Source organism: Phyllobates terribilis, unplaced genomic scaffold (genome assembly GCF_046119375.1).
Source record: "Phyllobates terribilis strain yellow unplaced genomic scaffold, ASM4611937v1 Scaffold_1__5_contigs__length_1240528914, whole genome shotgun sequence".
Lineage (NCBI taxonomy): Eukaryota > Metazoa > Chordata > Amphibia > Anura > Dendrobatidae > Phyllobates > Phyllobates terribilis.
In genome coordinates this window covers 360744459-360760366 of record NW_027362761.1, presented here as the reverse complement: position 1 = coordinate 360760366, position 15908 = coordinate 360744459, and the positions used below count along the sequence as shown (strand labels likewise).

Below are 15908 nucleotides of genomic sequence, written 5' to 3'. Positions count from 1 at the left end.
AAGCTATGGACTGGCCCGCCAGTTCCCCAGACCTGAATCCGATTGAGCACATCTGGGACATCATGTCTCGCTCCATCCACCAACGTCACATTGCACCACAGACTGTCCAGGAGTTGGCAGATGCTTTAGTCCAGGTCTGGGAGGAGATCCCACAGGAGACCATCCGCAACCTCATCAGGAGCATGCCCAGGCGTTGTAGGGAGGTCATACAGGCACGTGGAGGCCACACACACAATACTGAGCCTCATTTTGACTTGTTTTAAGGACATTACATCAAAGTTGGATCAGCCTGTAGTGTGTTTTTCCACTTTAATTTTGGGGGTGACTCCAAATCCAGGCCTCCATTGGTTAATAAATTTGATTTCCATTGATGATTTTTGTGTGATTTTGTTGTCAGCACATTCAACTTTGTACAGAACAAAGTATTCAATGAGAATATTTCATTCATTCAGATCTAGGATGTGTTATTTGAGCGTTCCCTTTATTTTTTTGAGCAGTGTAATATGCATACACACTTTTGTTCTAAATTCTTCCATAGGATACACAGTTACTTTCGGATGTTTGTTCCCGGTTGCAGTCAACTGTTGGCAGCAGCTGTAGCATCACTACATAAGGTTGGGGATTATGCTGTTGCGTTTATGATGCCTAGACCAAATTGACCTACAATGTAGGTGCAACATCAACTTTTCTTTTTGTCATCATTTTCTAGAGATTGAAAAAAAAAGGGGGGGTTCTCGGAGAATGTGATAAAATAAGCCAAGGTAACATATTTCAAGCTGCAACACATCCTAGTGACATGTAAGGATGGGTTGCAACTTTAAGCAACACGTGTCTCAAATGTCAGAGGAGCATTATTGTGGACAAACATACCTGATCTACTCACTCAGCCAGGAAGCCGAGCTGTAGTGGTAAAAATATCCTCGGGTGACTGAGCACAATAAAGTTTCTTCTCCAGCTTCATCCTGTTAAGTGCTCATATGAAAACTCAATCTGCTGAGTCAGTCTGACAGCTTTACTGCAGGTATACAGCTTTTAAAACAATGTATGAATTAAAAATAAATAGGTTGGGAGGGCGTGGCTTGGCTGGACATGTGAGCGGTCGCAGGACAGATCAGCTCCGGGAGCAATAGCCTGTTAAAGTCTCCACTGGGACCTAAATAGTAATAAAACCAAAGATAACATCTCCCTCTGAGCTCCTGTAACCATAGGTACACAACAGAGGAGTTTTTTTATGGCTGGGAAGGCAGGCAGAAGGCACCATGAAGTGACTGCAGGAGCAGACAGTCTCAAGATGGAGCCGAGAAGCCGAAGCTTTCCACATCCCTAGATGCACCAGGCAAGTCTACTTCCATGAAGCTGCTAGTTAGTTAAGCTAGGACAAACAGAGCAGCCCCCTTGAGTAATACAATGCAGATACAGATGAGGGAGATACATTCTCTTGAAAGAGCAGAGAAGCTGACAATACAGATAATACTGACACCTCAGATAGCAGCCCGCAGCTTCGGCCAGAGGTTAACCCCTGCAGCACTCTCTCAACCCAGGAGACAGAAGACCCTACAATTAAGGATGTTTTCATGGTGGTTACACAGTATGGATCTGTCCTGTCCTCACTTAGTAATCAAATGGGTGAGATTAAGGAATAACTTTCCTATATGAGACAGGGGCTGCAGAAAGTAACAGATCGCACCACAGCAGCTGAGGGGAGAATTAGTGATTTGGAGGATAAACAGCCCCAAATTATCAGTGACTATCGCAGACATGACCAACAGATCCTGGCATTGCTAGCTAAAACTGACGAACTGGAGAACAGACTCAGGCGGAATAATATAAGGGTGATTGGCATCCCTGAAAAAAAGGGAGCAATAACCCTACTGAGTATTTTGAGAAATGGCTGCTCTCCCTGTTTGGGGCAGAACACCTGACCCCTCTATTTGCTGTGGAAAGGGCGCACAGAGTTCCTACTCGGCTGTTACCCGGAGCCCCGCCGCGGCCAGTCTTAATGAAGCTGCTCCACTATAAGGACCGTGACAACATCCTTAAGGCAGCTCGTGATAAAGGGGACATCTCCGTCAACGGCCAAAAGGTGTCCTTTTTCCCTTACTACTCCATTGAAGTGTCAAAACGCAGGGCACAATTTGTAGATGTGAAACGCCGGCTACAAATACCATATTCCATGCTTTAATCGGCGAAACTCAGAGTGGCCGCCCTGGGAGTGACCTCCTTTTTTGAAAATCCTAAGGAAGCACTCCGTTGGCTTGATCTAAATGAACAGCAACTTCGCCAGAACCCACAACGCTGAATGAAGACGTATAACTTAAGTCATGTGCCATCAGAAGATATCTGATTGACTGTTGGAGTCATAATTCTTACCAAGTAACCCACGGCCCAGTGGAAAATGGATATTCTGTCTATTATCCTAAAATGGCAGGCTCCCAAGAAACGTTTATTTTTCTCTTTTTTGTAGGCTGCTTCCTTGCTTCATGTGCGGATGCGAGTTGGACTGGTATCCCCATCCATCTTCTTTTTCTGCATGGATCGGTATTTTTCTGTTTGTATGTTTTTGTAAGTGTATGGTTATAGATTGTGCTGCACAGTTCTACCACCTGTATGGATTACAGTGATCTTGTATGGAAAAGGGGGTATTATCATAGCCTTGTATTTGGGAACCGGAGTTATGTTAACGCTTGTCATACGTATTCTGTCCATCCCCTATGCATTATATCCTAATGGCTAACCAAGTAAAATTCCTTTCTTGGAACGTGAGAGGGTTGGGAGACCCCTTAAAGAGGACGGCTGTCATGGAATATATATGGGGAAATTCACCAGCAGTGGTATGTCTGCAGGAAACGCATCTAGAAAAAAGTAATATAGCGGCCCTGAAGCGTTCATGGATCAGCCATAGTTTTCATTCTACCTTTTCAAGTTACTCGAGGGGCGTTAGTATTTTAGTACATAGCTCTATCCCTTTTGAATTGATATCCGCTAAGGTGGATGAGGAGGGCAGATTCATTGGGATTCATTGTAGAATATTCACCAAAGAATTACTACTAGTGGCAGTCTACATTCCCCCTTCCTATAATAATATCATTATGAAGGAAATTGCATCACTCATAGACAAAGTACCGAGGGTCCCTGTGCTATGCATGGGAGATTTTAACAATATTGTACACCCATACTGGGATAGATTCAGATCAGACACAGCTACAGAGGCTACCCCCATAACTAAGTTTGGTGAGCTCCTGTCAGAGTTATCCTTGACTGATATATGGCGTCTTAAATATCCCAAAACACAACAATTCTCCTGCTACTCTAAATCACATAACACCCTCTCCCGCATAGATTTAGTACTGGGAACAGAACACATTCTCCCTTTAGTGGAAAGGGTGGAATATTTACCTAGAGTACTGTCGGACCACTCACCCCTGATGATGAGCCTATGCCTTTTGCCCAGATTGGAAGCTACCCTTACTAGATGGTCCATGAATCCCTTTTGGTTGCAAATCAGACAAATTTGATTACATCAGCTCTTCAAAACTATTTTATAGAAAATAATGGCTCTGTGATGCAGAACTCACTATGGGACGCTATGAAGGCCTGTCTGAGGGGAGTCCTGATACAAGCTAGAAATAGATCCAAGACTAAAACTAAACAATTTGGGGAATTCTTGCAAGACAGGGTTAGACTCACGGAAAATAAATTTGTCCAATCAGGTACAGAGGAGGACCTAATGACCTGGAAAGAGGCGCAGGAGGCATATTCCACACACATTAGGGAGAAGGCCAAGAATAAGCAACTATTTTCCCAAATACATTTTTATGAAGAAGGGGAAAAGGCAGGGCATTTACTGGCTATGATTGCAAGGGCTCAAATAGGGACATCCTTTATAGGCGCTTTAAAAAATAAGGAAGGTGCAATCAGCCAGATCAAATATCAAATACTTTCAGAGAATTTTATCAGGACTTATACAGAACCAAAACACAATTTAGCAGAGAACAAATGCTGACTTATTTGGAGGGGATTGATCTTCCAGCTATCTCTGAAACAGATAAAAAATACTTAAATAGCCCCCTGCAATTAGAGGAGTTACAAATGGCCACAGCTTCAATGGCCAATAATAAATCACCAGGGTTGGACGGGTTCCCTATGGAAATATACAAGAAATTTGGGGATATATTACTACCTCAATTGCTGTGCACCTTCCAGGAGGCAGCCAGGGAAGGCATTCTGCCCCTCTCAATGAGAGAAGCAGTTATCGTAGTGATACCCAAACCAGGTAAGGATCCATTGCTTCCCAAATCCTATAGGTCTATATCCCTGCTACCTACGGACATTAAAATTATAGCAAAAGTTCTGGCCTCCAGATTAAATAACATAATATCTAATGTTATACATAGTGATCAATCGGGCTTTATGCCAGCTAGGTCTACAGCCGTTAATATCCGTAGACTATTTCTTAATCTTCAGTTGCCAGCGGACAATGCAGGAGACAGGGTTATTTTCTCGCTAGACGCTGCTAAAGCATTTGACTCTGTTGAATGGGAATATCTATGGGTAGTTTAGGAGAAATTTGGTATGGGCGCTGGATTTATTTCATGGATCAAGCTACTATATGAGAGGCCATTGGCACGATTAAGGGTAAATGGGCGTCTTACTTCAGCCTTTGAACTGGGGAGGGGCACCCGGCAGGGCTGCCGTTGTCCCCTTTACTGTTCGCACTGGCCATTGAACCACTAGCTGCGGCTATCAGGATGCACCCTGGCACAATGGGATTTTTCAGAGGGAATATAGAGGAGAAAATTGCGCTTTATGCTGACGATGCACTACTATTTTTAGCGGAAGCCTCCAAAACATTATCTGTAGCTATGGAGACAATCGAGAAGTTTGGGAAATTTTCGGGTTTGGTGATTAATTGGACTAAGCCGGTACTGCTTCCAATAGATAATAGGAACATTAATGCACCTCACTATACTGACTCGGGCTTACAAGTGATCAATGAATTTCAATATTTGGGTATTAATGTAACATCTAAAGTCACTGACTATGAGAAACTAAACCTCAACCCAATACTGGCCAGATTCAAGAATAAACTGGACACCTGGTCTAAATTGCCACTGTCAGTGGTGGGCCGCACTAACTTGGTCAAGATGATCTGGATGCCACAATTGCTATATGTATTGCATAATTCTCCAATATGGCTTCCCCAGAGTCATTTCCTTAAAGTAAACCGCATGTTCAGGGACTTAATCTGGGGAAAACAAGCTCCAAGAATTAAACTGGAAACTTTGCAAAGAGATAAAACAATGGGTGGCCTTGCTGTCCCAAATCCGTGGGTTTATTATATGGCAGCTCAGCTCCTGCGCATTCATGGGTGGGACGACCCTGGAGGGGGGAGGGGGGGGGCTCAACGTCTTCTACTCCAAATCACATTTTAAATCACTCAGACTCTATGGAGCATTGGAGGCTCACAAATTTAATACACCCTCTTGTAGAACCCCAACTATGCTGTTAAGACACAAACTTTGGTGGGCAGTGAGGAAATTACAGGGGATACAAGGGATCTCACAATTTACATCACTGTGGGAAACGCCATGGCTCCCTAACCTATATAAATTGGAAGGGTTTAAAAATTGGAGTCTAAAAGGACTGGAAAGATTCACTCATGTTTTAGCGGGAGATTCACTCAAGGAGTTTTCACAGATACAAAATGAATATGGATTGCCCAACACCGAATTTTATAAGTACCTTCAGTTACGACATGCATATCAGGCAGAGGGTCTTGTCCTAAGTAACGAAATTCCTCAAAATGCTATAGTACAGAGAATGGCTAGCTCACATAATTCTGGGGGGCTAATCTCATTGCTTTATAGGGGTCTGCTGGACCTGGTATTAGCAAAACACCCCATAAGATCAAAAGAAAAATGGAAGGGCATGATAGGCCCTATTGAAGAGGGGCTGTGGTCTGAAATACTGGAAAGAGTTCCCCAGTTATCTCTGAGTGAGTCCCATAGATTCTCCCACTTACAGGTGCTGCACCAGTCATATAGAACACCCCAATTTCTCCACGATATAGGGCTTCGACCAGACTCCCTATGTGCTAGATGTAAAACATCCCCGGCTAACATGCTTCATATGATGTGGACCTGCCCTGCTCTGGAAAACTTCTGGAGGGATGTAATAGCGATCATTGATAGAACATACTCAGTCGATTTAGATCCCTCACCATTAGTATGTATACTGGGATATATAGAAGATCTGAGCACTGACGAACATGGCAAAATAGCGGTGGCACGCATGTTATACATGGCTAAATAGCGATGGCACGCATGTTATACATGGCTAAGAAACGAATAGCCCAACAATGGTTATCAGAGCAGGCGCCCACGGTGACAGAATTTATAAATAAGATTAATTGGTTATTAAATCTGGAAAAAAGTATATATCTGAAAAGGAAGGCCATCTCCAAATTTGAAAAAATATGGGATCCATGGATTGACGGCTCCGGCCTAGCATCCAGAGAACTGCATAGATTTCGACTTGGTCTGCTATGATTGATGTATAGATTACTTGACAGGTGCAAAATCCTATATTGGACTGCTTTAGGCACGTATACAACTGCTCCAAAGCAAGAGTTAGATACCCCTTAATACAATTGTGACTATTCATGCTGTAAGATTGTTAATTTGCTGTGGACAGAACTGGGGAATATTTAACTCAAAATGTTTTTGTTTGAAAGGGCAATATGTTGTGGGGGGAGGGATAGAATAGGGACTGGGTCCCTTCTTTGGTTGGGTTGTTTTATTTGTTTCGCTGTTGTGTTACAAAAAAAGTTTTAACAATAAAAAAAAATAGGTTAAAATATGTTTGTTTTTTTTTGTTTTTTTTATCTTTGACTCAATGGTACATTCTGTTGGAGTCACTGAGCCAAGTATAGTATTTTTCAGGAGCAGTCCTTTTTCCATTTTTTTATTTTATATAGCTTTAGATCATGGCACAGCGACTGAAACAAAGCAGCAGAAATGAAGCCGGAGCGAGAAAAAAAAAAAGTCATTGCTCAGTCAGCTGAGAGGCTTTGTTGCATCTTCCCTGTTACAGCTCTGTTCCGCGGCTGAGTGAAGAGGTCGGCTATGTTTGTTCAAAGATGCTGGTCCTCTGATATTGAGTTACATGTCTCCAGCAGTGCTTCTTTATGCTGCATCCTGTCCTAACAAGTACCTAGGATGGGTTGCAGCTTGAAATATGCGATAGCGGCCATTTTCATATTCTCTGAGAACAACTTTAAGGGGGAAATAAGATATTTGCAAGCATTTTTTTTGTAAGGCAACCATGAAATGTCTTGCGTTGAAAACATATTCATATGGCCTTCTTGCTGAAGAAGGGAAAATAAAAATGTGCTTTAATCCTGTCCAGGGTTTGGAAAATCTAGGTATTCATACATAGGCTCCCTACTTTAAAAAGGCCTCACCAACCATTTCTAAATGTTACGTTAATGTTTTGTGAAGTCAAAAAAGGGAAACAAAATTAGGCTTTATTTACATAATAAAAAAAAAAAAAATAGTCCTGCAGGACTACTTTGAAAACTGCACCAAAAGCTGTATGTTTGAAAATCCAAAAAGGAAAGGAAAGGTCTAAAACAAATGTGCCTAAAACCTAAAATATTAAGGAGCTCCCAACCTGGCCATGAAGAATAGCAGTCAATTACAGTTCCATCACTAGGATGTACTAAACAAATGTCAAGATTTAAGAAATACTTTCTGGCTCTGAAGTACATGTTCAGTACGTGCTGAAGCATGAAGGTATTACATTAAATGCCTTGCTGAATTTTGGGTGTGCCAGAGCTGAGGGCTAGTTTACCAAATCCAATTGAAGGAATAAATGGTATGAAAAAATGCATGTACTTACTTAATACCCAATCCATCCTTAGCGTGAAAAAGAAGGGGAACTTTGAGGGCTTCTCTCTGAGCATACGCATAGGTAAAATCTGTAGTATAAAAAAAAAAAAAAAAAAAACTGATAAATTGCACTGTAAACTTCAGGTCATATAGATCTTTATTCTGCATAGACTAACTCTAGAACCATGGTCAGGTAGATGTATGTAAGGGATTATTCAATCTCATACAATGATGGCATATGGGCATGGATATACTGTCGCTTTATGATCGTTGGGGATCGAAACTCTGGAATTACTTTTATCCTAAGGATTAAGGGGACACAATACTAATTAAGTTCTGTAGCCTCGGCCAAAAATCAGTGCAGGAGACTGCAGTCAGCTCTTCCCTTTAAAGCAGCACTCCCAACGTTTTATTTATCCTATTAATATATTGCAATTATCATATTATATAGCACTGTGTACTTACAATCGCTCATTTTGCCTTTCTACCCAACTAATTTTTCTGTTCTACATTAGGTCTATGACATCACATGGTTAAAAAAGGACTCGCTGAATCCTTCTAAGCTCTATGTAGAAATCATGGCTGTGGAGTCGGTAAGCCAAACCTTCGAATCCTCAATTTCCATGACACCAACTCCACGACTCTGACATACATGGCTCATGTTTAAGTGATAAATTTACTGTAGCACAGATTCATCTCAGCTAAAAGTTTAGACCCTTAGATCAGAAATAGGACATTTCATAACTTTCCCAAATTCTTATGAAAAAATATTTTGCACAAACTGCATTGTTCTACTGTACCCAATTTATTACATATTTTAGGAATCGGTCCATTTTATACCGACTCCACCAAAATGGGCTCCGACTCCACAACCCTGGTATAAACAGGAGGTCATTTTTCCCCTCTATGAATCATAAGTCACTGCAAAAGTCAATGACAGGGGAGAGAGGCAGAACAGCTGGATCAGGGGTTGAAGATGGGGAGGGGGAATGATAAATGCAGGGACAAGATACTTCCTGTTTCTACATAGAGCAGAGAAAAGGGAAGAATTAGCTGAGTAGTAAAGCAAAATGAGCAATTGTAAGTACACAGTGCTATATAATAATATGATGATTGCAATATAATAAGAGAATAAAAAAGTGATGGTAGTGCTTCTTTAATGAAGCTGAAATACAATTCCCATTCAATAGGAGCTACAGCTCTGGATCAACACTGCAGCCCCTTTATTCTAGGGCATAATGCAATCACCTTATGAGAAGAGAATACTTAGTTCTATGATCAGCAATCCCAGCAGATCTGATGGGAAGAAATGAGCTGCAGGCAGCACTATTATTTCAACTCAAAGAATAGGAACTAGTGTATGAGCCCAGTGTAAGTCAATGGGGCTCATCAGAAAGTTATAGTATACGCTGTGATTTCCTCTAGGAATTGAAACCCTGAAGCATGGACCTAGCCCAAAATAGATAACATACTTGAATAAGTAACACCTATACAGAGTTTTCATGTAGGTTTTTGGGCCTGTAAAGAACGCTTCATTTCTTATAAAAAACTGTGTTAATTTATATTTGATAAAAAGTGATGGATACAGAAATTTGTGGCACTTACTAATACATATAGAGTACATGTACTCCTGCAGTGGTCAGTGCAGCCTTCCTGGCACAAAGCCATGTTCTCCTGGCCGCAGAGTGGCAGTACATAGAGAAGTATGTGTCAGTCCTACCAAAGTCTGCTCACTGCTCTCCATCAGCCATCATTGTATGGACAGCTGAGCTGTGCAGCCTATGAGGAAGGCTGGACTAACTTATTATTACTCCATTGTAGAGTAAAAAGTTTTGCAGGACCCTGGTCTAGCGGCCACATTGGCAGCCCATGGTTGTCAAGCCAAAACCATGCAACCCTCACCCTCTCTGGCACTTCCGCTCCATAGTTTTGTGGGTCTTTATTGATGCTGAAATCAATATCCACAATGTTGCAGCCAATCAATGAGTTCAGTGACTTGTACAATCTACATCAGCAGGGCAAGGGAGCTTAGCGATTTGGCTGCAGCGCTGTCACCGTGGCGTCACCACTGCAGCCGATTAAAGACTGGTGCAGGGGTGGGAGGTGGCGGCCTTTTTTCTCACTGAGCCTGTGGAGCAATATTTCAAGCAGGACAACCCCCTTTAATTTAGCTCTCAGGCTTGGACACATCTGGCTTTAGATTTGGGTGATGGGATTTATGGAAATTAGTGATGAGTGAGCATGCTCGTTTAATCCTTTAACTGAGCATGCTCGGGTGCTTAACAAGTATCTTCGGCGTGAGTCCCTGCGTCTAAATGATTTAAGGCTGTTAGACAGCCTCACCTCATGTGAGGATTCCCTAACAAACAAGTAATCCCTGCACATGTTCAGGCTAACAGCCATAAATCATGTAGACGCAGGGACTCGAACATAGTATACGAGCACGCTGAAGATACTCGGTAAGCATCCAAGCATGCTCGGTTAAAGAGTTAAACAAGCATGCTTGCTCATCACTAATGGAAATCATTCTGAGGTGATGCAGGATGTTTCTGTCACATGTCTTATCCATACAGGCCACCATCACAGTGGTACTCCGGCCCGTGCATAACAGACGGCACATACCCAGAGGAGCCCATCACAATTTTCACATGGACTACAGATGTGACGGTACAGCGCCGATCACTAGCGGCGTCTCAGGAGGCCTACGGGGCACTTTCTCCATACGCCGCGCTGTATACGGGCACAAAACGCAGAGGATTTAATTGTGGAGTAAATTGTTGTTATTTAAAAATAAAAACCCCGCGCACAAGATGAGATTGTTTCTGGACAGTTTGCAGACAATACACATCTACAGCCCATAGCTCTGATATTAATAGCTGCATACACTGTAAATGATGACAGTCAAAAGTATCTGTTCAAGTCACTTCAGCCTCAAAAATAAAATTTAAGGAAAAGGGCAAAAAAAGTGCCATGGTTTTACGGACTATCCTGCAGTTTCTGGATGGTTGGTGCTCCACTCAACTATAAGAGCCCAAGTGTGAGCAGTGGTTACTCTGAGAATAGCCCCATGGCTCCCTGTACGGCCGCCCCCCGTCTTTACACCTCAGATTTCTGGCGGGAAATTTAAACCCGCTCCAATGTGACACGTGCGGGCAGCGCTGAGGTAAAGAGCCCGGGCGGCACAGAGCGCAGACCCGGGAGGAGCGCCGTCAGCCATCACTACCTCTGCCGTCCATGTACTGCACAAAGTCCCCTCGGTAGCTGCTGCTGCTGCTCAGCTTCTGTTCCAGACTGAAGCCGCGGATGCTGACCATGTCCTCCACGTCAGACAGATCGTTCTCTGCGTACTGTGTCCGGCCAATGGTCCTCTGTGGGGAGAACAGACACGGACGAGCTCAGACACACAAGTCACTCACTAATGCCAGCACTGCATACTGGGAGATGTAGTTTAGCAGAAACTACATAGGATTGCAGCCCAACTACGTGCACGATATAGTGAGGGGCTCCTCACATCGACGTCACGTGACAAGCCGCTATAAGCCGAGCGCCCAGCAGTGAGCAGCACCGCCGGTGACGTAAGGCACGCAGGACATTTAAATGCCATGTGCAGCTGGAGGAGATAAACAAGGAAGAGGGGCCGAGCTGTAATGTGATCCTGCTGGAGCCGAGCATTGTGCGCTCAGGGCCTGGCTCCAGGGGGAGCAGAGAGCAGCTGGTACCTCCTCAGCCGCCAGCAGGGGCAACACACAGAGCTGCACGTCCACTGCACACACCATAACAAAGCCATGCCAGCAGCCTGCACAGCCCACTCACAAAGGGCAGCGGCAGCACACTGACACAGCCACCACTGACCACATTGACACAGCCCCCCACAGCGCAGCCACCACTGACAGCCCCCCACAGCACAGCCACCACTGACCACATTGACAGCCCCCCACAGCACAGCAACCACACTGACACAGCCCCCCCCCCAGCCACCACTGATACAGCCCCCTACAGCACAGCCACCACTGACACAGCCGCCCCACAGCACAGCCACCACTGACACAGCCGCCCCACAGCACAGCCACCACTGACACAGCCCCCTACAGCACAGCCACCACTGACACAGCCCCCTACAGCACAGCCGCCCCACAGCACAGCCACCACTGACACAGCCCCCTACAGCACAGCCACCACTGACACAGCCCCCACATCTCCCACGATCAGGTGTACACACCAATCTTCTTCTTGTCGCTCTCTTTGCCTCCATGGTAGTGACGGTTGAGTGGTATAAAGTGCGGTTGGGCTCCTCTCTCACAGTGCCGACAGTCTGCGGTGCATTGTGCTGTGAGGGGAGAAGCCGCACCACACAATACAAAGTTACTGATCACAGGTCCGCTCTACAAAGTACACGGAAGCCATCATGCAGGCTGTGGGGCCGCTGACGCCATGATCTACAAGAGGCAGCACTGATTCCGGGCACAGCTGGGGCCACATGACTGAGAAGTTTGCTGTGAACACGCGTGGGCTGCTGGTAACAGTGAATCAGACATTTGCTGACACTCGGAAGCCTTTTCCTATTGATGTTTTGGCCGGTCACGGGGACTGGATGTGCGCAGGCGCAGTGCTCTCCTTTATTTGTTATGACTAGTGCGTGCAGTGTGCTCTTCTAGCTTCCACAACAGCGCGCTGGGTGGGGCGGAGTCAAACGCTTTCCACGCCCCCTGCTGCATGTGTTTTTGTTGTGTTTCCATGGTATTCTTTTTAGCTGAGGCTGAGCAGGCTGTGGTATTAGTACTAGTATGGTACACAATGTGGTAGTAATAAAACACACACAGTTGTAGTACAGTACACACTGATAGTGTGGCACACAGTATGATAGTGGTGCAGCACATAATGTGGTAGTAGTATGGTACACACACTGGTAGCATGGCACACACTGATGGTAGTAGTGCCGTACACACTGTGGTAATAGAATGGTACACACACTGTGGTAGTAGTGTAGTATATGCCTGTGGTAGTAGTATTGTACACACACTGTGGTAATACCATGGTACACACTGTGGTAGTGGTATGATTCACACTGTAAGGGCTCTTTCACACGTTAGTATCTCCAGTACATGTGGTGACAGTTTCCACATGAACTGGAGACACTGACACACGCAGACCCATTAAAATCTATGGGTCTGCACACGTCAGTTTATTGCCATTACACGGTCCACAAAGTGTCTCACGCTTGAACACCCATGGATGACATCCGTGTGTCATCAGTGTGACACGTACCTGCGCCTGGGAATCAGTGTACAGTTAGCGCTGTTCCCAAGCGCTGGGTGCTGAACACTGCCCTCATCATGGTTCCCTGCTGGCGCTGTGATCAGCACCAATAGGGACAATGATGAGCATTGTAGTGTCTGCTACCGCAGTGTCCCCACCTGTAAGAATAAAATAATAAAATTCTTATACTCACATGTCCCCCGCTGCAATCCTCTGACGGCTGACACAGAGGAGCCGGAAAGAATGAGCCGCTCCGGAGCTGCGGTCAGTGAGTGACAGGACACCGCTCCTGAGCTGCAGCTTCAGAGCCGCTCATTCTCCCTGGCTCATTGGCAGCAGCGGTCGCATGGATTACAGCGGGGTACATCTAGGAGAAGTGAGTATATGGATTTTATTATTTTATTCTTATTTTATAGGTGGGGACATTGCAGGAGCAGACTATCATTACCCTCATCATTGTCCCCACTGGTGCTGATGGCAGCGCCAGCAGGGAACCATGATGAGGTCAGCGTTCAGCACCGGCAGTTCGGAACAGCGCTAACTGTAGCGCTGATTCCCAGGCGCTGGTCCGTGTGCTCCTGATGCGGCGCACAGTTGCCACATGTGGGACAAACGGGACACGGGTATCTTCGGTACCATTTCTTCCGGTATCAGAAATATCCGGACGTGTGAAACCGGACTAATATAGCACGATGGCTCAGTGGTTAGCACTGCGGCCATGGAGTTGGGGTCCTGGGTTAAAATCCCACCAACTTAGGACAACATCTGCAAGGAGTTTGTACGTTCTCCCGGTGTTTGTGTGGGTTTCCTTCCACATTCCAAAGACATACTGATAGAGAATGTAGATTGTGAGCCCCATTGGGGACAGGGCCCATAATGTCTGTGAAGCGCTGTGGAATTAATGGCGCTAAATAGGTGAGTAAAAAATAAAATAATAGTGTAGTACACACTTTGCTAGTAGTATGGTACACACACTGTGGTAATAGCGCAGTACATTCTGGTAGGAGGGGAGCACATACTGCTTTGATGACAACAGCAGATCCTAAGGCCACGTTCACACATTCAGTATGTGGTCAGTATTTTATATCAGTATCTGTAAGCCAAATCCAGGAGCAGGTGATAAATACAGAAGTGGTGACGTGTTTCTATTATACTTTTCCTCTGATTGTTCCACTCCTGATTTTGGCTTACAAATACTGAGGTAAAAACTCACCAAATACTGAATGTGTGAACGTGGCCTAATGGTAATAGAGCAGCACACACTGGTAGTTGAGGAGCACATACTGTTGTGTGACTTCCGAACACATTAGTATAAGCCCGGTGCACACTGTGGTGATAGAGCAGCATACAGTTAGGGAACGTTATTATGGGGGCCTTTTTCATTGTAGCTGTGTTGCCATTATTTGTGCCACAATTATCAAAGTGTTTCACAACCTTTGATAAATTTGGCGCATCTTACATTATTTCGCTTTTGCCTAGAAATGTTGTTCTACTATGTTACACCTTTTCTGGGGTGAATTTGTGACCTTTTTATTTACGGTATGTATTTATTTTTATTTGTTTTATTTTTTTGCACCTTTTTTAAAGAGAACCTGACAGCTGGTACATGCTGGCCAAACCGTGGACATTATGTATTAGGTATTCGCAGTATGAACTCTGTGGTGTTGCAGAGAAATACATACTTTAATAACCACTGGGGACTAAGCTGTGCTTTAGACTAGTCGGGCAGGCTGGCCTCCGGCAGTTTCTCCGTGCCCGCTGACCTGGATTGACAGGTCAATGCCTATACGCATACATTGGAAGGAGTTTGTATGTTCTCCCCGTGTTTGCGTAGATTTCCACCGGGTTCTCCGGTTTCCTCCCACAATCCAAAGACATACTGATAGGGAATGTAGATTGTGAGCCCCAATGGGGAAAACCATAAAGCCACGGCCCCATTATCAGTATTTGGTCAGTGTTCGGTCAGTATTTTTTCTCAGGAGTGGGTGATAAATGCAGAATTGGTGACTTGTTTCTATTATACCTTTTCTCTGATAGTTCCTCACCTGGTTTCAGCTCCGACTCCTGAGAAAAAATACTGACCAAATACTGATAGTGGGGCGTGGCATAATGATGATGTCTGCAAAGAGTTGCCGTACATGATGGCGCTTCATAAGTGAGTAAAATAAATAATACATAAAAGTTTCAATTCATAAATCTGGCAAAAGCTTAATTTGCATAGCCAAACTCTCACCTCTCCGCCCACATCACTGTTCGCCATACAGTCCCCTTCTTTCTGGCGTTTGGCTGGGGTTAATTCATGTCATAAGGTCACAACGTCAACATTGCGATCTTATGACACGCAGTGACCTATGGGTTCTGGATTCCACCAGAAGTCTTCTAGATGCGGTACGCAATGGCGAGCTGCCGTGTGGTCGGAGTGGTGAGTATTATTTACTTTCTTTAACCAATACTCACCGTCTGGTCCCGTTCTTTACATTGTCAGATGTGCCACATCTCCTGCCTCTTCAGTATAGGCAATGACGTTCGACGCGTCAAGGCCGCAGATTACTGTGCGTCATAAGGTTGCGATGACGAAGCGACTTTATGATGTGCAGTGAGCTCCGGCCTGGATACAGTCAGGTGCCTGGTCTATAGTGAAGAGATTGAAGATGGCAATGGCGGAAAGAAGAGGACCAGATGGCAGTTGGAGAGGTCAGCGATGAGGTGAATATATTGGGGAGGTTTGATTATCCGACGATCATAACTAGGGGTCATACGTAA

General features: G+C 44.7%; 1 protein-coding gene across 6 annotated transcripts in view; it reads right to left on the bottom strand.

Moving 5' to 3' along the window:
• KDM2B (lysine demethylase 2B) overlaps positions 1–12526 on the bottom strand; it is a 195011-nt gene extending 182485 nt beyond the window's left edge. For 3 of the 6 annotated variants that reach the window (XM_073676278.1, XM_073676279.1, XM_073676280.1), the window contains exons 1-3: positions 12109–12526; positions 11113–11257; positions 7900–7978 (exon numbers count right to left, since the gene is read on the bottom strand). In XM_073676278.1, the coding sequence (XP_073532379.1) occupies positions 7900–7978; positions 11113–11257; positions 12109–12141 (257 nt within the window). In that variant the 5' untranslated portion in view covers positions 12142–12526. Of the gene's footprint in view, positions 1–7899; positions 7979–11112; positions 11258–12108 lie in introns of those variants that run through there. The other 3 variants (XM_073676283.1, XM_073676281.1, XM_073676284.1) reach the window with 2 other exon arrangements.
• Between the last annotated feature and the right edge of the window lie 3382 nt (positions 12527–15908).